Source organism: Salmo salar, chromosome ssa17, assembly GCF_905237065.1.
Source record: "Salmo salar chromosome ssa17, Ssal_v3.1, whole genome shotgun sequence".
Taxonomy (NCBI): domain Eukaryota; kingdom Metazoa; phylum Chordata; class Actinopteri; order Salmoniformes; family Salmonidae; genus Salmo; species Salmo salar.
The window spans coordinates 77,863,747-77,885,807 of NC_059458.1; the positions used below are offsets into that span (position 1 = coordinate 77,863,747).

Here is a 22,061-nt window from a genome sequence, read left to right on the forward strand (position 1 = left end):
GGGGGTGGCAGCATCATGTTGTGGGGGTGCTTTGCTGCAGGAGGGACTGGTGCACTTCACAAAATAGATGGCTTCATGAGGAAGGACAATTATGTGGACATATTGAAGCAACATCTCAAGACATCAGTCAGAAAGTTAAAGCTTGGTCGCAAATGGGTCTTCCAAATGGACAATGACCCCAAGCATACTTCCAAAGTTGTGGCAAAATGGCTTAAGGACAACAAAGTCAAGGTATTGGAGCGGCCATCACAAAGCCCTGACCTCAATCCTATAGAAAATTTGTGGGCAGAACTGAAAAAGTGTGTGCGAGCAAGGAGGCCTACAAACCTGACTCAGTTACACCAGCTCTGTCAGGAGGAATGGGCCAAAATTCACCCAACTTATTGTGGGAAGCTTGTGGAAGGCTACCCGAAACATTTGACCCAAGTTAAACAATTTAAAAGCAATGCTACCAAATACTATTTGAGTGTATGTAAACTTCTGACCAACTGGGAATGTGATGAAATAAATAAAAGCTGAAATAAATAATTCTCTCTACTATTATTCTGACATTTCACATTCTTAAAATAAAGTGGTGATCCTAACTGACCTAAGATAGGGAAATGTTACTAGGATTAAATGTCAGGAATTGTGAAACTGAGTTTAAATGTATTTGACTTTAACTGTAGTGCCCAGGCGCTGGTCAACAGTAGTGCACTGTATAGGGAATAGTGTGTTATTTGGGACGCAGGGCTGGATTCACAGCAGGAATTTTAATCAAGGCTGCGACTAGCCCTGAACCTCATGAATGGACCGACATGTGATTTATGTATCTCTTCACTAAGACCTGAAGACGCTCAAATTATGTTACTGGATGGTATTAGAGGTCTTAAGTCACTGTGAATGTCATCACAGAGCGAGAGAGAGAGAACAGTAGAAAGACAGTGGTTTGGTATAGGTCCACCTTAGTCTGTACGGTTACTGACTGTTTGGTATAGGTCCACCTTAGTCTGTACGGTGAGTGACTGTTTGGTACAGGTCCACCTTAGTCTGTACGGTTACTGACTGTTTGGTATAGGTCCACCTTAGTCTGTACGGTGAGTGACTGTTTGGTACAGGTCCACCTTAGTCTGTACGGTTACTGACTGTTTGGTATAGGTCCACCTTAGTCTGTACGGTTACTGACTGTTTGGTACAGGTCCACCTTAGTCTGTACGGTACCTGACTGTTTGGTATAGGTCCACCTTAGTCTGTACGGTTACTGACTGTTTGGTATAGGTCCACCTTAGTCTGTACGGTTACTGACTGTTTGGTATAGGTCCACCTTAGTCTGTACGGTTACTGACTGTTTGGTATAGGTCCACCTTAGTCTGTACGGTTACTGACTGTTTGGGATAGGTCCACCTTAGTCTGTACGGTGACTGACTGTTTGGTATAGGTCCACCTTAGTCTGTACGGTTACTGACTGTTTGGTATAGGTCCACCTTAGTCTGTACGGTTACTGACTGTTTGGTATAGGTCCACCTTAGTCTGTACGGTGACTGACTGTTTGGTATCCTCGCTCGTCATCTTTCAATGCGGCAGGATGCCACTGGGTAAACAGCGACCACGGAATTTCAATCGAGCTCTCTGCCTGAATCTTATGAATGGACCAATGACTGTTTTTTAAATAAGGAATGGTCTGATGATAGTGAATGGGACATCAGTGCTCTGAATGTCTTCACAGAGCAAAGAGAGGGCAATAGAAAGAGAGAGGGAAACAATTCCACCAGCTGTTGGTGCTTCCAGACAGGTCCCCTTGTCTGTCCCTATTTTAACCCTCTTTATACATGTGGTTGTGTGTTTAGATGACGCCATTTGGCATGCCCCATGGATCTCAGTTTGTACTGATGGCTATGTGGGGGGGAATAAACCTGAACTAAAACATTCCATTCTGAAACAATACAAACATTAACGAGATCCATGGCTGAACGACGACATTAACATACAGCTGGCGGGTTAAACACTCTATCGTCAGAAGAGAACAGCATTAAGACACGGGGCCGGGGGCCTATGCATTTACGTAAACAACAGCTGGTGCACGATATCTAAGGAAGTCTCGAGGTTTTGCTCGCCTGAGGTAGAGTATCTCATGATAAGCTGTAGACCACACTATCCACCTAGAGAGTTTTCATCTGTATTTTTTGTAGCTGTCTACATACCACCACAAACCGATGCTGGCACTAAAACCACACTCAATGAGCTGTATACCGCCATAAGCTAACAGGAAAACACTCATCCAGAGGCAGCGCTCCTAGTGGCCGGGGACTTTAATGCACGGAAACTTCAATCAGTTTTACCTCATTTCTATCAGCATGTTAAATGTGCAACCAGAGGGAAAATAATTTTAGACCACCTTTACTCCACACACAGAGATGCGTACAAAGCTCTCCCTCGCCCTCATATGGTCAATCTGACCATAATTCTATCCTGCTGACAAGCAAAAATTAAAGCAGGAAGCATCAGTGACTCAGTCTATAAAAAAAGTGGTCAGATGAAGCAGATGCTAATCTACAGGACTGTTTTGCTAGCACAGAGTGGAATATGTTCCAGGATTCTTCCAATGGCATTGAGGAGTACACCACATCAGTCACTGGCTTCATCAATAAGGGCATCGAGGACGTCATCCCCACAGTGACTGTACGTACATACACCAACCAGAAGCCATGGATTACAGGCAACATTCGCACTGAGCTAAAGGGTAGAGCTGCCTCTTTCAAGGAGCGGGACTCTAACCCGGAAGCTTATAAGAAATCCTGCTATTCCCTCCAACGAACCATCAAACAGGCAAAGCATCAATACAGGACTAAGATTGAATCGTACTACACCGGCTCCAACTCTCGTCGGATGTGGCAGGGCCTGCAAACTATTACAGACTACAAAGGGAAGCACAGCCGAGAGCTGCCCAGTGACATGAGCCTACCAGACAAGCTAAATAAATTCTATGCTCGCTTCGAGGCAAGTAACATGCATGAGAGCCTCAGCTGTTCCGGATGACTGTGTGATCACGCTCCCCACAGCCAATGTGAGTAAGACCTTTTAAACAGGTCAACATTCACAAGGCCGCAAGGCCAGATGGATTACCAGGACTTGTACTCCGAGCATGCGCTGACCAACTGGCAAGTGTCTTCACTGACATTTTTAACCTCTCCCTGTCTGTAATACCAACATGTTTCAAGCAGATCACCATTGTCCCTGTGCCCAAGAACACTAAGGTAACCTGCCTTAATGACTACCGACCCGTAGCACTCACCTCCGTAGCCATGAAATACTTTGAAAGGCTGGTCATGGCTCACATCAACACCATTATCCCAGAAACCCTAGACCCACTCCAATTTGCATACCGCACCAACAGATCCACAGACGATGCAATCTCTATTGCACTCCACACTGCCTTTTCCCATCTAGACAAAAGGAACACCAATGTGAGAATGCTATTAATTGACTACAGCTCAGCGTTCAACACCATAGTTCCCTCAAAGCTCATCAATAAGCTAACAACCCTGGGACTAAACACCTCCCTCTGCAACTGGATCCTGGACTTCCTGACGGGCTGCCCCCAGGTGGTAAGGGGTAGGTAACAACACATCCGCCACCCTGGTCCTCAACACTGGAGCCCCTCAGGGGTGCGTGCTCAGTCCCCTTCTGTACTCCCCTGTTCACTCATGACTGCATGGCCAGACACGACTCCAACACCATCATTAAGTTTGCTGATGACACAACAGTGGTAGGCCTGATCACCGACAGCTATGAGACAGCCTATTGGGAGGAGGTCAGATACCTGGCCGTGTGGTGCAAGGACAACATCCTCTCCCTCAATGTGATCAAGACAAAGGAGATGATTGTGGACTACAGGAAAAAGAGGGCCGAGCACGCCTCCATTCTCATCGACGGGCTGCAGTGGAGCAGGTTGAGAGTTTCAAGTTCCTTGGCGTCCACATCACCAACAAACTAACATGGTCCAAGCACACCAAGACAGTCGTGAAGAGGGCACGACAAAATCTACTCCCCCACAGGAGACTAAAAAGATTTGGCATGGGTCCTCAGATCCTCAAAAGGTTTTACAGCTGCACCATCGAGAGCATCCTGACGGGTTGCATCACTGCCTGGTATGGCAACTGCTTGGCATCCGACCGCAAGGCATTACAGAGGGTAGTGCGACGGTCCAGTACATCACTGGGGCTGAGCTTCCTGCCATCCAGGACCTCTATACCAGGCGGTGTCAGAGGAAGGCCCTAAAAATTGTCAAAGACTCCAGGCACCCTAGTCATAGACTGTTCTCTCTGCTACCGCACAGCAAGTGGTACCTGAGCGCCAAGTCTAGGTCCAAGAGGCTCCTTAATAGCTTCTACCCCAGACTATTTGCATTGTACTCGGTACCCTCTGTATATAGCCCCGCTATTGTTATTTACTGCTGCTCTTTAACCATTTGTTATTCTTATCTCTTACTCTTTTTTGGTATTTTCTTAACTGCATTGTTGGTTAAGGGCTTGTAAGTAAGCATTTCACTAAGGTCTACCTACACCTAAGGTCTACCTACATCTGTTGCATGTGACAAATGAAATTGTATTTTATTTGGTCAGTACCTAGTGAACTTAATATTCTGTATTTTGTCATATGGTTCCCTGACAGGTTCAATAAGAACGGCATCGATCTGAACAGGAACTTCCCAGATGCCTTCTCTAAGAAGGAGAGTGGAATGAGAGAGATGGAGGTGAGAGCCATTATGGACTGGCTGAAGACTGAGAGCTTCGTCCTGTCAGCCAACCTGCACGGTGGGGCTGTGGTGGCCAGCTACCCCTACGACAACAGCAATGGAGGTATGTTACACCGTCACACACAGAGAGAGAGAGAGAGGCTGAGTGATAAACCAATATAGAGACTACTAGAATGACTACAGAGCAGAGGAACAATATAGACTACAGAGTAGAGTAACAATATAGAGACTACTAGAATGACTACGGAGTAGAGTAACAATATAGAGACTACTAGAATGACTACAGAGCAGAGTAACAATATAGACTACAGAGTAGAGTAACAATATAGAGACTACTAGAATGACTACAGAGTAGAGTAACACTATAGAGACTACTAGAATGACTATAGTGTAGAGTAACAATATAGACTACAGAGTAGAGTAACAATATAGACTACAGAGTAGAGTAACAATATAGACTACAGAGTAGAGTAACAATATAGACTACAGAGTAGAGTAACAATATAGAGACTACTAGAATGACTACAGAGCAGAGGAACAATATAGACTACAGAGTAGAGTAACAATATAGAGACTACTAGAATGACTACGGAGTAGAGTAACAATATAGAGACTACTAGAATGACTACAGAGCAGAGTAACAATATAGAGACTACTAGAATGACTACAGAGTAGAGTAACAATATAGAGACTACTAGAATGACTACAGAGCAGAGTAACAATATAGACTACAGAGTAGAGTAACAATATAGAGACTACTAGAATGACTACAGAGTAGAGTAACACTATAGAGACTACTAGAATGACTATAGTGTAGAGTAACAATATAGACTACAGAGTAGAGTAACAATATAGACTACAGAGCAGAGTAACAATATAGACTACAGAGTAGAGTAACAATATAGAGACTACTAGAATGACTACAGAGTAGAGTAACAATATAGACTACAGAGTAGAGTAACAATATAGAGACTACTAGAATGACTACAGAGTAGAGTAACAATATAGACTACAGAGTAGAGTAACAATATAGAGACTACTAGAATGACTACAGAGCAGAGGAACAATATAGAGACTACTAGAATGACTACAGAGCAGAGTAACAATATAGAGACTACTAGAATGACTACAGAGTAGAGTAACAATATAGAGACTACTAGAATGACTACAGAGCAGAGTAACAATATAGACTACAGAGTAGAGTAACAATATAGAGACTTCTAGAATGACTACAGAGTAGAGTAACAATATAGAGACTACTAGAATGACTACAGAGCAGAGGAACAATATAGAGACTACTAGAATGACTACAGAACAGAGTAACAATATAGAGACTACTAGAATGACTACAGAACAGAGTAACAATATAGACTACAGAGTACAGTAACAATATAGAGACTACTAGAATGACTACAGAGTAGAGTAACAATATAGAGACTACTAGAATGACTACAGAGCAGAGTAACAATATAGACTACAGAGTAGAGTAACAATATAGAGACTACTAGAATGACTACAGAGCAGAGTAACAACAGGTGTCCTTGTGAAGAGATCAATAAGTCAATCACGTCAATATTGGTTGTTTCCACTGTGTCCCAAATAGCCCAGGGCCCTGGTCAAAAGTAGTGTACTATATAGGGAATAGGGCTCTGGTCTAAAGTAGTGCACTATATAGGGAATAGGCTCTGGTCTAAAGTAGTATACTATATAGGGAATAGGGCTCTGGTCTAAAGTAGTATACTATATAGGGAATAGGGCTCTGGTCTAAAGTAGTGCACTATATAGGGAATAGGGCTCTGGTCTAAAGTAGTATACTATATAGGGAATAGGGCTCTGGTCTAAAGTAGTATACTATATAGGGAATAGGGCCCTGGTCAAAAGTAGTGTACTATATAGGGAATAGGGCTCTGGTCTAAAGTAGTGGACTCTATATAGGGAATAGGGCTCTGGTCTAAAGTAGTATACTATATAGGGAATAGGGCTCTGGTCTAAAGTAGTGCACTATATAGGGAATAGGGCTCTGGTCTAAAGTAGTATACTATATAGGGAATAGGTTGACATGTTATGTTGTCACCCAGGTAGTGAGCTGCAGAGTGGATCCAGTGTTGCCCCTGACAACGACGTGTTGATCCAGCTGGCTAAGACCTACTCCTACACCCACAGCAAGATGCACAAGGGAGACCACTGTTACGACTCCAAGGACTTTAAGGAGGGCATCACCAACGGTTACTACTGGTACCCTCTACCAGGTCAGTCAGTAAATCTATCAGCTTACAGATCTGGGGTACTACTGGTACCCTCTACCAGGTCAGTCAGTAAATCTATCAGCTTACAGATCTGGGGTACTACTGGTATTCTCTACCAGGTCAGTCAGTAAATGTATCAGCTTACAGATCTGGGGTACTACTGGTACCCTCTACCAGGTCAGTCAGTAAATCTATCAGCTTACAGATCTGGGGTACTACTGGTATCCTCTACCAGGTCAGTCAGTAAATGTATCAGCTTACAGATCTGGGGTACTACTGGTACCCTCTACCAGGTCAGTCAGTAAATCTATCAGCTTACAGATCTGGGGTACTACTGGTATCCTCTACCAGGTCAGTCAGTAAATCTATCAGTTTACAGATCTGGGGTACTACTGGTATCCTCTACCAGGTCAGTCAGTAAATCTATCAGTTTACAGATCTGGGGTACTACTGGTATCCTCTACCAGGTCAGTCAGTAAATGTATCAGCTTACAGATCTGGGGTACTACTGGTATCCTCTACCAGGTCAGTCAGTAAATCTATCAGTTTACAGATCTGGGGTACTACTGGTATCCTCTACCAGGTCAGTCAGTAAATCTATCAGCTTACAGATCTGGGGTACTACTGGTATCCTCTACCAGGTCAGTCAGTAAATCTATCAGCTTACAGATCTGGGGTACTACTAGTATCCTCTACCAGGTCAGTCAGTAAATCTATCAGCTTACAGATCTGGGGTACTACTGGTATCCTCTACCAGGTCAGTAAATCTATCAGCTTACAGATCTGGGGTACTACTGGTATCCTCTACCAGGTCAGTAAATCTATCAGTTTACAGATCTGGGGTAATAGCTAAGGGTGATGGGTTGACAGTTGCAAGCCCCCCCTCTGTCGGGTTCAAAGTTCAAACCACGGGACTAATTTGCTACAATACTAATACTAGAGGTCACGTGTACAGACATGACCTTTCACTGGGGGAACCTGTCAGTGTTGTCATCACCCTGGAGATGTTGGGTTAAGATTTAGCAGAGTTAATAACACATCCAAGTCAGAACTGAAGTCCGTCTTGTCTAAAATAGAACGTTCTCGTAAATCATTCATGTCAATGGGAGATTTATGTAAATATTCCGGTATGTTCCACATCATCTCAGTGTAGATACATATAGAACTGCATACGTCCGTTCAGCCTTTCCCTTCACCCTATAGATACTGGTCTAATAGACTACAGTGACTGGTAGAGTGACGTCCGTTCAGCCTTTCCCTTCACCCTATAGATACTGGTCTAATAGACTACAGTGACTGGTAGAGTGACGACCGTTCAGCCTTTCCCTTCACCCTATAGATACTGGTCTGATAGACTACAGTGACTGGTAGAGTGACGTCCGTTCAGCCTTTCCCTTCACCCTATAGATACTGGTCTAATAGACTACAGTGACTGGTAGAGTGACGACCGTTCAGCCTTTCCCTTCACCCTATAGATACTGGTCTAATAGACTACAGTGACTGGTAGAGTGACGTCCGTTCAGCCTTTCCCTTCACCCTATAGATACTGGTCTAATAGACTACAGTGACTGGTAGAGTGACGTCCGTTCAGCCTTTCCCTTCACCCTATAGATACTGGTCTAATAGACTACAGTGACTGGTAGAGTGACGACCGTTCAGCCTTTCCCTTCACCCTATAGATACTGGTCTAATAGACTACAGTGACTGGTAGAGTGACGACCGTTCAGCCTTTCCCTTCACCCTATAGATACTGGTCTAATAGACTACAGTGACTGGTAGAGTGACGACCGTTCAGCCTTTCCCTTCACCCTATAGATACTGGTCTAATAGACTACAGTGACTGGTAGAGTGACGACCGTTCAGCCTTTCCCTTCACCCTATAGATACTGGTCTAATAGACTACAGTGACTGGTAGAGTGACGACCGTTCAGCCTTTCCCTTCACCCTATAGATACTGGTCTGATAGACTACAGTGACTGGTAGAGTGACGTCCGTTCAGCCTTTCCCTTCACCCTATAGATACTGGTCTAATAGACTACAGTGACTGGTAGAGTGACGTCCGTTCAGCCTTTCCCTTCACCCTATAGATACTGGTCTGATAGACTACAGTGACTGGTAGAGTGACGACCGTTCAGCCTTTCCCTTCACCCTATAGATACTGGTCTAATAGACTACAGTGACTGGTAGAGTGACGACCGTTCAGCCTTTCCCTTCACCCTATAGATACTGGTCTAATAGACTACAGTGACTGGTAGAGTGACGACCGTTCAGCCTTTCCCTTCACCCTATAGATACTGGTCTGATAGACTACAGTGACTGGTAGAGTGACGACCGTTCAGCCTTTCCCTTCACCCTATAGATACTGGTCTAATAGACTACAGTGACTGGTAGAGTGACGACCGTTCAGCCTTTCCCTTCACCCTATAGATACTGGTCTAATAGACTACAGTGACTGGTAGAGTGACGTCCGTTCAGCCTTTCCCTTCACCCTATAGATACTGGTCTAATAGACTACAGTGACTGGTAGAGTGACGACCGTTCAGCCTTTCCCTTCACCCTATAGATACTGGTCTAATAGACTACAGTGACTGGTAGAGTGACGTCCGTTCAGCCTTTCCCTTCACCCTATAGATACTGGTCTGATAGACTACAGTGACTGGTAGAGTGACGACCGTTCAGCCTTTCCCTTCACCCTATAGATACTGGTCTAATAGACTACAGTGACTGGTAGAGTGACGACCGTTCAGCCTTTCCCTTCACCCCTATAGATACTGGTCTAATAGACTACAGTGACTGGTAGAGTGACGACCGTTCAGCCTTTCCCTTCACCCTATAGATACTGGTCTAATAGACTACAGTGACTGGTAGAGTGACGTCCGTTCAGCCTTTCCCTTCACCCTATAGATACTGGTCTGATAGACTACAGTGACTGGTAGAGTGACGTCCGTTCAGCCTTTCCCTTCACCCTATAGATACTGGTCTGATAGACTACAGTGACTGGTAGAGTGACGACCGTTCAGCCTTTCCCTTCACCCTATAGATACTGGTCTAATAGACTACAGTGACTGGTAGAGTGACGACCGTTCAGCCTTTCCCTTCACCCTATAGATACTGGTCTGATAGACTACAGTGACTGGTAGAGTGACGTCCGTTCAGCCTTTCCCTTCACCCTATAGATACTGGTCTAATAGACTACAGTGACTGGTAGAGTGACGACCGTTCAGCCTTTCCCTTCACCCTATAGATACTGGTCTGATAGACTACAGTGACTGGTAGAGTGACGACCGTTCAGCCTTTCCCTTCACCCTATAGATACTGGTCTGATAGACTACAGTGACTGGTAGAGTGACGACCGTTCAGCCTTTCCCTTCACCCTATAGATACTGGTCTAATAGACTACAGTGACTGGTAGAGTGACGACCGTTCAGCCTTTCCCTTCACCCTATAGATACTGGTCTAATAGACTACAGTGACTGGTAGAGTGACGTCCGTTCAGCCTTTCCCTTCACCCTATAGATACTGGTCTAATAGACTACAGTGACTGGTAGAGTGACGTCCGTTCAGCCTTTCCCTTCACCCTATAGATACTGGTCTAATAGACTACAGTGACTGGTAGAGTGACGACCGTTCAGCCTTTCCCTTCACCCTATAGATACTGGTCTAATAGACTACAGTGACTGGTAGAGTGACGACCGTTCAGCCTTTCCCTTCACCCTATAGATACTGGTCTGATAGACTACAGTGACTGGTAGAGTGACGACCGTTCAGCCTTTCCCTTCACCCTATAGATACTGGTCTGATAGACTACAGTGACTGGTAGAGTGACGAGCACCATTATGGCTCTAGTCTGGCTCAGTTTCATGTTTTTCTATCCGTTTCCTAGGAGGGATGCAGGACTATAACTACGTGTGGGGCCAGTGTCTAGAGATCACCTTGGAGCTGTCCTGTTGTAAATTCCCTCCAGAGAGTGATCTGCCTGGGCTCTGGGATGCCAACCGGGCCGCGCTGCTGGCATACATGCAACAGGTCCATCTGGGTAAGTACCATGCTGTCTGTCGTGGGTTAGTACCACGCTGTCTGTCGTGGGTTAGTACCACGCTGTCTGTCGTGGGTTAGTACCACGCTGTCTGTCGTGGGTTAGTACCACGCTGTCTGTCGTGGGTTAGTACCACGCTGTCTGTCGTGGGTTAGTACCACGCTGTCTGTCGTGGGTTAGTACCACGCTGTCTGTCGTGGGTTAGTACCACGCTGTCTGTCGTGGGTTAGTACCACGCTGTCTGTCGTGGGTTAGTACCACGCTGTCTGTCGTGGGTTAGTACCACGCTGTCTGTCGTGGGTTAGTACCACGCTGTCTGTCGTGGGTTAGTACCACGCTGTCTGTCGTGGGGTTAGTACCACGCTGTCTGTCGTGGGTTAGTACCACGCTGTCTGTCGTGGGTTAGTACCACGCTGTCTGTCGTGGGTTAGTACCACGCTGTCTGTCGTGGGTTAGTACCACGCTGTCTGTCGTGGGTTAGTACCACGCTGTCTGTTGTGGGTTAGTACCATGCTGTCTGTGGGTTAGTACCACGCTGTCTATCATAAATACAATCACATCAATCAATACTTCTGTACAGTGTTTCACTACCAAGTGGTGGCTTGATCATTTCAATGGTAGAATGATTCATTTAGGTATGAATCGTTTAGGTAGTACGATTCATTTAGGTAAGAATCGGTAAGGTAAAACAATTCATTCAAGAGATGTGGATATTGAATGTAAGCTCAAGGTAATTCTGTAATAACAAAAAAAAATCCCGACGTTATGTCACATGCTGAAAAGCCCCCAGGCACTAAAATAGATCTCCAGATCAGGAAGCACAACAAGATCTCACAACAATGGTCTACCCTGGATTGACTCCTGGTCCTGGTCAGTCATCACGGTCTACCCTGGGATGACTCCTGGTCCTGGTCAGTCATCACGGTCTACCCTGGGATGACTCCTGGTCCTGGTCAGTCATCATGGTCTACCCTGGGATGACTCCTGGTCCAGGTCAGTCATCACGGTCTACCCTGGGATGACTCCTGGTCCTGGTCAGTCATCACGGTCTACCCTGGGATGACTCCTGGTCCAGGTCAGTCATCACGGTCTACCCTGGGATGACTCCTGGTCCTGGTCAGTCATCATGGTCTACCCTGGGATGACTCCTGGTCCAGGTCAGTCATCACGGTCTACCCTGGATTGACTCCTGGTCCTGGTCAGTCATCACGGTCTACCCTGGGATGACTCCTGGTCCTGGTCAGTCATCACGGTCTACCCTGGGATGACTCCTGGTCCTGGTCAGTCATCACGGTCTACCCTGGAGCGACTCCTGGTCCTGGTCAGTCATCACGGTCTACCCTGGGCTGACTCCTGGTCCAGGTCAGTCATCACGGTCTACCCTGGGATGACTCCTGGTCCTGGTCAGTCATCACGGTCTACCCTGGGATGACTCCTGGTCCTGGTCAGTCATCACGGTCTACCCTGGGATGACTCCTGGTCCTGGTCAGTCATCACGGTCTACCCTGGGATGACTCCTGGTCCTGGTCAGTCATCACGGTCTACCCTGGGATGACTCCTGGTCCAGGTCAGTCATCACGGTCTACCCTGGGATGACTCCTGGTCCTGGTCAGTCATCACGGTCTACCCTGGGTGACTCCCGGTCCAGGTCAGTCATCACGGTCTACCCTGGGATGACTCCTGGTCCTGGTCAGTCATCACGGTCTACCCTGGGATGACTCCTGGTCCTGGTCAGTCATCATGGTCTACCCTGGGATGACTCCCGGTCCAGGTCAGTCATCACGGTCTACCCTGGGATGACTCCTGGTCCTGGTCAGTCATCACGGTCTACCCTGGGATGACTCCTGGTCCAGGTCAGTCATCACGGTCTACCCTGGGATGACTCCTGGTCCTGGTCAGTCATCACGGTCTACCCTGGGATGACTCCTGGTCCTGGTCAGTCATCATGGTCTACCCTGGGATGACTCCTGGTCCTGGTCAGTCATCATGGTCTACCCTGGGATGACTCCTGGTCCTGGTCAGTCATCACGGTCTACCCTGGGATGACTCCTGGTCCTGGTCAGTCATCACGGTCTACCCTGGGATGACTCCTGGTCCAGGTCAGTCATCACGGTCAAAAGTAGTGTCCTATATAGGGAATATTGTGCCATTTGGGATGCGGACCCTGGTCAAAAGTAGTGCACTATATAGGTATTAGGGTGCCATTTGGGATGCACAGGAGAGTCAGTGTGATGCTTGGTGCCTCAACTGACATCACAACAATCACCACTATAAAAGGTTATATTTAATGACCAACAGAAGCTACCCCTGTATTCCAGTCAAAAGCTTTTCCAGAATAGTCTTACTGTTCTCCTGTGTTGTGTTGAGGTTAACACAGAATAGTCTTACTGTTCTCCTGTGTTGTGTTGAGGTTAACACAGAATAGTCTTACTGTTCTCCTGTGTTGTGTTGAGGTTAACACAGAATAGTCTTACTGTTCTCCTGTGTTGTGTTGAGGTTAACACAGAATAGTCTTACTGTTCTCCTGTGTTGTGTTGAGGTTAACACAGAATAGTCTTACTGTTCTCCTGTGTTGTGTTGAGGTTAACACAGAATAGTCTTACTGTTCTCCTGTGTTGTGTTGAGGTTAACACAGAATAGTCTTACTGTTCTCCTGTGTTGTGTTGAGGTTAACACAGAATAGTCTTACTGTTCTCCTGTGTTGTGTTGAGGTTAACACAGAATAGTCTTACTGTTCTCCTGTGTTGTGTTGAGGTTAACACAGAATAGTCTTACTGTTCTCCTGTGTTGTGTTGAGGTTAACACAGAATAGTCTTACTGTTCTCCTGTGTTGTGTTGAGGTAAACACAGAATAGTCTTACTGTTCTCCTGTGTTGTGTTGAGGTAAACACAGAATAGTCTTACTGTTCTCCTGTGTTGTGTTGAGGTTAACACAGAATAGTCTTACTGTTCTCCTGTGTTGTGTTGAGGTAAACACAGAATAGTCTTACTGTTCTCCTGTGTTGTGTTGAGGTTAACACAGAATAGTCTTACTGTTCTCCTGTGTTGTGTTGAGGTAAACACAGAATAGGGCGACGAAGGGTTCATTCACTCCAGTAAAGTTAAGAAGGGGGAAACTCCACCCCTTCTGAATAGTTAATGGGGTATCGTCTAATTAACAACCGGATAATTGTGTAGCAGCGCGCATGCTCCGCCCACCTGAGGATCTGTCTTTTTCTGTCATCTATTTCCTGTGTTTGAAGGGGGGGGAGGCAAAATCCACTTGACATTTAAATCTCGCTGGATTGATTCATTTTACTCCTGCGAATCTTTCATACTCTTGCTTGTGCCTGTCGTTTTTTTAACGTTTACAAATTAGATGCGCTGAAATGAAAGAAACTTCCTGAAAATGAACACTGGGATGATAGTGATATTATGTCTGATCTCACAAACAATGTAAAGTCTGTTTAGATAGATGTGATCTAGAGCCGAGCTGTCGGTCTTTAATCTGAGGGTTTCCTGCTAGTGATGCAACATGTTGAATTATGCAACACAACTTAACATCAGTAATTAATGAGGCTGTCTGGACCGAGCAGGTAGGCCTAGACAGAGCTAGTTTTTGGTGGTTGTAGGCCAGTTCCACTTATGTTCATTTATTCATATATGCATATTACCTAGTGTGTTTATGCAAATGAGGCATATATACTTTTCTTTATTTTAACACATATTTTTTTAAATACTTGATACCATTACAAAATGTAGATATGAGTCCATTCTAAGAAAATAAAAGTGAAATTTGACAAATTGAGTACCAAAATCCCAGAAGTCCAGGTATTATTTGTCCGTGCCAGTAAAATGTTTTATGTGCTATAATCCAGTCAGTACCTGGAGGATCTTCATACGTTGTTCAACTGTTGCATTTATTAGAATGTTTTTTAAAAACTTTTAACAATTTGGATGACAGTAAATTGAGAACCAATTGGCTTTGGTTGGTTGGTGTTGATTGTCCTGCTCTCCTTCCGTCCCGCCGTGTGTGTGTGTGTGTGTGTGTCTAGGTGTGAAAGGGCAGGTGTTGGACGCGGAGGGAAACCCATTACAGAATGCTTTGGTGGAGGTGGAGGGGAGACGGAACCTCTGTCCCTTCAGAACGGACCTCCATGGAGAGTACTACAGACTGCTGTTGCCAGGCAACTATACCTTTATGGTGAGACAGCACCCTCTGGTGGTAGTATTGATACTTTAGGATTGTTTATTCAAATGGCACCCTATTCCCAATGTAGTGCACTACTTTTGACCAGAGCCCTATTCCACTATATAGGGAATAGGGTGCCATTTGGGACCGGTCTGTGTATCTGGGTGGTAGTTATTTATTTGGACAGTGAAGCTAAAACATTTAATTTGGCTCTATTACTCCCAGCAATTTGGATTTGAGATAAAATGTTTCACATGAAGCGAATGTACAAAAATGTCACTTTTTTATTTGAGGGTATTTTCATACATATCTGTTTTAACGTTTAGAAATGAAAGCACTTTTATTAAGGTCTGATTTAAAAATCTGTGATGCGAAGAAAGCTGAATCACGGAATCTAAATGTTAACTACAAAGTTGCCTTTGCCTACCTGGCAGAATTATATTGGGATTATTTGCATCAGTCCAGTGGGTCATTTGTTTTGCCAACTCTACCATCACACGTGTGCTACAAAAACACCAGTGAACAGCAGCCTCTTGCTGGGTGCAGTTGAGTTAAAGGGCAAAACTTGACATTTCAACAACAACAACAAATCCCAGACCTCAAAAGTGGTCTCCTGGTGTGGTTTAAGCATTGTTGTGGATTTAGAAAATCAAATTTATATATAAAAAATATATATATATATATATATATATATATGGATTTCTTAGGGCTCTGCTTTATGTATCGTTGAAGGTATCATAAGCATTTGGACAAATGTACCTCTATGTGTATTAAAGTAGTTGAGTGTAGTATTTGTTCCCATATTCCTAGCAAGCAATGACGTCATTAAACTTTTGACTCTACAAACTTGTTGGATGCATGTTTGCTGTTTGACCCCCCCTCCCTAAATACAACACTGAGATTGGACTGGGACTGATAGGAATGATTTAACTGCTCTCAAATAAACCAAGAGGGTGGAGGGTAAACTTCCTCTAAGTGGCATGGGGAGGACATGGGGCTCTGGTCAAACTAGTGCACTCTATATGGATTAGGGTGCTGTTTCAGACACAGTCTAGAGTGAGACAATCCTATGGGCTCTAGTCAAAAGTAGTGCAGTATATAGGGAATAGGGTGCCATTTTGGACACAACCTCAATGAATGTTTGTCAGTGTTTTTTATTTTGACCCAGCTCATACAAAGCCATGTGGGTGGTCCTGCTGGGTTGGGTGGGACAGTAGCACGTATGAGGTCCCACATCTCCCACAGTCTCCAGTAAATATCTGATCAACTAACAGATAACAACCATCCCTCTGCAGTATGAGGTCCCACATCTCCCACAGTCTCCAGTAAACATCTGATCAACTAACAGATAACTGTCCCTCCGCAGACAGAGCAGAGAAAGCACCAGAACATTCTCGACAACAGAGATATTGTGAAACCATGACAATAAAAATGTTTCACCCTTTATTACATTCATCTGTTCAGACGGAATAGATACTTGATCTACAGTACAATACTGTATATTTAGTTGGTATACATCTGGGTATGAATCAATCCTCTACAGTACAATACTGTATATTTAGTTGGTATACAACTGGGTATGAATCAATCCTCTACAGTACAATACTGTATATTTAGTTGGTATACAACTGGGTATGAATCAATCCTCTACAGTACAATACTGTATATTTAGTTGGTATACATCTGGGTATGAATCAATCCTCTACAGTACAATACTGTATATTTAGTTGGTATACAACTGGGTATGAATCAATCCTCTACAGTACAATACTGTATATTTAGTTGGTATACAACTGGGTATGAATCAATCCTCTACAGTACAATACTGTATATTTAGTTGGTATACAGCTGGGTATGAGTCAATCCTCTACAGTACAATACTGTATATTTAGTTAGTATACAACTGGGTATGAATCAATCCTCTACAGTACAATACTGTATATTTAGTTGGTATACAACTGGGTATGAATCAATACTCTACAGTACAATACTGTATATTTAGTTAGTATACAACTGGGTATGAGTCAATCTACAGTACAATACTGTATATTTAGCTGGTATACAACTGGGTATGAATCAATCCTCTACAGTACAATACTGTATATTTAGTTAGTATACAACTGGGTATGAATCAATCCTCTACAGTACAATACTGTATATTTAGTTAGTATACAACTGGGTATGAATCAATCCTCTACAGTACAATACTGTATATTTAGTTAGTATACAACTGGGTATGAATCAATCCTCTACAGTACAATACTGTATATTTAGTTGGTATACAACTGGGTATGAATCAATCCTCTACAGTACAATACTGTATATTTAGTTAGTATACAACTGGGTATGAATCAATCCTCTACAGTACAATACTGTATATTTAGTTAGTATACAACTGGGTATGACTCAATCCTCTACAGTACAATACTGTATATTTAGTTGGTATACAACTGGGTATGAATCAATCCTCTACAGTACAATACTGTATATTTAGTTAGTATACAACTGGGTATGAGTCAATCTACAGTACAATACTGTATATTTAGCTGGTATACAACTGGGTATGAATCCATCCTCTACAGTACAATACTGTATATTTAGTTGGTATACAACTGGGTATGAATCAATCCTCTACAGTACAATACTGTATATTTAGTTGGTATACAACTGGGTATGAATCAAGCCTCTACAGTACAATACTGTATATTTAGTTAGTATACAACTGGGTATGAATCAATCCTCTACAGTACAATACTGTATATTTAGTTAGTATACAACTGGGTATGAATCAATCCTCTACAGTACAATACTGTATATTTAGTTGGTATACAGCTGGGTATGAGTCAATCCTCTACAGTACAATACTGTATATTTAGTTGGTATACAACTGGGTATGAATCAGTCCTCTACAGTACAATACTGTATATTTAGTTGGTATACAACTGGGTATGAATCAATCCTCTACAGTACAATACTGTATATTTAGTTGGTATACAGCTGGGTATGAGTCAATCCTCTACAGTACAATACTGTATATTTAGTTGGTATACAACTGGGTATGAATCAGTCCTCTACAGTACAATACTGTATATTTAGTTGGTATACAACTGGGTATGAATCAATCCTCTACAGTACAATACTGTATATTTAGTTGGTATACAACTGGGTATGAGTCAATCCTCTACAGTACAATACTGTATATTTAGTTAGTATACAACTGGGTATGAATCAATCCTCTACAGTACAATACTGTATATTTAGTTGGTATACAACTGGGTATGAATCAATCCTCTACAGTACAATACTGTATATTTAGTTGGTATACAACTGGGTATGAATCAATCAATCAATAGTATCAAATCAATCAATGTGATTGACATATTTGCCTGTGTGTCAAGTTTACTCAACAGTGTAATAACTGATCAATACATGAACTGATGGATAAATGTGATTGACAGGTAACGTTCCCGGGTCACCAGGTGTTGATGGAGACGTTAACGGTCCCGTACGGTCCCGACTCATTCTCCGCCCTCGTCCACAACTTCCAGCTGCAGAGGACCGCAGCCACCACCCCTGGCCCCAGCCACCCCACCCAGTCCTGCACCCCACCCCAGGTCTGGAGGCCCCTGGATGGCCACTCTCCCAGCCTGGGCCCCTCGGGTGTCACCATCCTCCTGGTTCTCCAGGTTCTCTGGAATACCATGTTACTGTGACCGAGAGATGGGTCGCGTCTCAAATGGAACCTTATTTCCTGTATAGTGTAGGGCTCTAGTCAAAAATAGTGCACTATATAGGGGATAGGATGCCATTTGGGACGTATCCATGGAGATAGACTGACTGAGATGGGATCTCCCAGTCCAGAGACATTGTCTTTTTTTCAGTATTTTTGTACAAACAAAAACATCCGATATATATTTTCTTGTAACACTTTGCATTGCTCTACCTTGCACAAACATGTGAGCCATTTTGTGTTTTTAAAAATTGTATGTTTTGTATTGATGCTTTTTAGTAGTTTTTTTACATTGTGCTGAAAGAAAGTACTGCCAGCCAGCAATCTGCCATGCCAAGCTAAGAAGAAGAGACGAAGGACAAGGGGTAAGGAAGGGATGGAGGGAAGGGTGTTGAGAAGGACAAGGGGTAAGGAAGGGATGGAGGGAAGGTTGTTGAGAAGGACAAGGGGTAAGGAAGGGATGGAGGGAAGGGTGTTGAGAAGGACAAGGGGTAAGGAAGGGATGGAGGGAAGGGTGTTGAGAAGGACAAGGGGTAAGGAAGGGATCGAGGGAAGGGTGTTGAGAAGGACAAGGGGTAAGGAAGGGATGGAGGGAAGGGTGTTGAGAAGGACAAGGGGTAAGGAAGGGATGGAGGGAAGGGTGTTGAGAAGGACAAGGGGTAAGGAAGGGATGGAGGGAAGGGTGTTGAGAAGGACAAGGGGTAAGGAAGGGATGGAGGGAAGGGTGTTGAGAAGGACAAGGGGTAAGGAAGGGATGGAGGGAAGGGTGTTGAGAAGGACAAGGGGTAAGGAAGGGATAGAGGGAAGGGTGTTGAGAAGGACAAGGGGTAAGGAAGGGATGGAGGGAAGGGTGTTGAGAAGGACAAGGGGTAAGGAAGGGATGGAGGGAAGGGTGTTGAGAAGGACAAGGGGTAAGGAAGGGATGGAGGGAAGGGTGTTGAGAAGGTCTAGAAGTGCCTCTAAGAACGCCTACCAGTCAACGTGATACCTGGAATCACACCTCCACCTGCAAACATGCCAAGACTTGCTTTTAGACAGAGACTACCTGCCTGAGCTCACTGCACAGCAGAGAGAACACCCAGCAGAGAGAGAACACCCAGCAGAGAGAACACCCAGCAGAGAGAGAACACCCAGCAGAGAGAGAACACCCAGCAGAGAGAGAACACCCAGCAGAGAGAGAACACCCAGCAGAGAGAGAACACCCAGCAGAGAGAGAACACCCAGCAGAGAGAGAACACCCAGCAGAGAGAGAACACCCAGCAGAGAAAACACCCAGCAGAGAGAACACCCAGCAGAGAGAGAACACCCAGCAGAGAGAGAACACCCAGCAGAGAGAACACCCAGCAGAGAGAGAACACCCAGCAGAGAGAGAACACCCAGCAGAGAGAGAACACCCAGCAGAGAGAACACCCAGCAGAGAGAACACCCAGCAGAGAGAACACCCAGCAGAGAGAGAACACCCAGCAGAGAGAGAACACCCAGCAGAGAGAACACCCAGCAGAGAGAACACCCAGCAGAGAGAGAACACCCAGCGGAGAGAGAACACCCAGCAGAGAGAACACCCAGCAGAGAGAACACCCAGCAGAGAGAGAACACCCAGCAGAGAGAGAACACCCAGCGGAGAGAACACCCAGCGGAGAGAGAACACCCAGCAGAGAGAGAACACCCAGCAGAGAGAGAACACCCAGCAGAGAGAGAACACCCAGCAGAGAGAGAACACCCAGCAGAGAGAGAACACCCAGCAGAGAGAACACCCAGCAGAGAGAGAACACCCAGCAGAGAGAGAACACCCAGCAGAGAGAGAACACCCAGCAGAGAGAGAACACCCAGCAGAGAGAGAACACCCAGCAGAGAGAACACCCAGCAGAGAGAGAACACCCAGCAGAGAGAGAACACCCAGCAGAGAGAGAACACCCAGCAGAGAGAGAACACCCAGCAGAGAGAGAACACCCAGCAGAGAGGAACACCCAGCAGAGAGAACACCCAGCAGAGAGAGAACACCCAGCAGAGAGAGAACACCCAGCAGAGAGAGAACACCCAGCAGAGAGAGAACACCCAGCAGAGAGAGAACACCCAGCAGAGAGAGAACACCCAGCAGAGAGAGAACACCCAGCAGAGAGAACACCCAGCAGAGAGAACACCCAGCGAGAGAGAACACCCAGCGGAGAGAACACCCAGCAGAGAGAGAACACCCAGCAGAGAGAGAACACCCAGCAGAGAGAGAACACCCAGCAGAGAGAGAACACCCAGCAGAGAGAGAACACCCAGCAGAGAGAGAACACCCAGCACCCAGCAGAGAGAGAACACCCAGCAGAGAGAGAACACCCAGCAGAGAGAGAACACCCAGCAGAGAGAGAACACCCAGCAGAGAGAGAACACCCAGCAGAGAGAGAACACCCAGCAGAGAGAACACCCAGCAGAGAGAACAATACCTGTACTAGTGGACTGTATCACAATACCTGTACTGGTGGACTGTAGACTGTATCACAATACCTGTACTGGTGGACTGTAGACTATATCACAATACCTGTACTGGTGGACTGTAGACTATATCACAATACCTGTACTAGTGGACTGTAGACTATATCACAATACCTGTACTGGTGGACTGTAGACTATATCACAATACCTGTACTAGTGGACTGTAGACTATATCACAATACCTGTACTGGTGGACTGTAGACTATATCACAATACCTGTACTGGTGGACTGTATCACAATACCTGTACTGGTGGACTGTATCACAATACCTGTACTGGTGGACTGTATCACAATACCTGTACTAGTGGACTGTAGACTGTATCACAATACCTGTACTGGTGGACTGTAGACTGTATCACAATACCTGTACTGGTGGACTGTAGACTGTATCACAATACCTGTACTGGTGGACTGTAGACTGTATCACAATACCTGTACTGGTGGACTGTAGACTGTATCACAATACCTGTACTGGTGGACTGTAACACAATACCTGTACTGGTGGACTGTAGACTATATCACAATACCTGTACTGGTGGACTGTATCACAATACCTGTACTGGTGGACTGTAGACTATATCACAATACCTGTACTGGTGGACTGTAGACTATATCATAATACCTGTACTAGTGGACTGTATCACAATACCTGTACTGGTGG

General features: G+C 44.9%; 1 protein-coding gene across 1 annotated transcript; it reads left to right on the top strand.

The window, feature by feature from the left end:
• The first annotated feature begins 4,565 nt into the window (after nucleotides 1-4,565).
• LOC106576655 (carboxypeptidase M-like) lies at nucleotides 4,566-19,183 on the top strand. Its single transcript, XM_045700182.1, has 5 exons — nucleotides 4,566-4,838; nucleotides 6,814-6,984; nucleotides 10,865-11,017; nucleotides 15,052-15,200; nucleotides 18,647-19,183. Exons 1-5 carry the CDS (start codon nucleotides 4,577-4,579, stop codon nucleotides 18,899-18,901), a joined length of 990 nt encoding a protein of 329 aa, XP_045556138.1. The 5' UTR covers nucleotides 4,566-4,576; the 3' UTR covers nucleotides 18,902-19,183.
• The last annotated feature ends 2,878 nt before the right edge of the window (nucleotides 19,184-22,061 follow it).

What these genes read in the sequence shown, in the direction of transcription:
- LOC106576655 (XM_045700182.1), top strand. Translation starts at nt 4,577, where the DNA reads ATGAAATTGTATTTTATTTGGTCAGTACCTAGTGAACTTAATATTCTG. An exon ending in CTACTGGTACCCTCTACCAG is followed by an intron (nt 6,985 to 10,864) that starts GTCAGTCAGTAA and finishes TCCGTTTCCTAG; the next exon opens with GAGGGATGCAGGACTATAAC. An exon ending in CATGCAACAGGTCCATCTGG is followed by an intron (nt 11,018 to 15,051) that starts GTAAGTACCATG and finishes GTGTGTGTCTAG; the next exon opens with GTGTGAAAGGGCAGGTGTTG.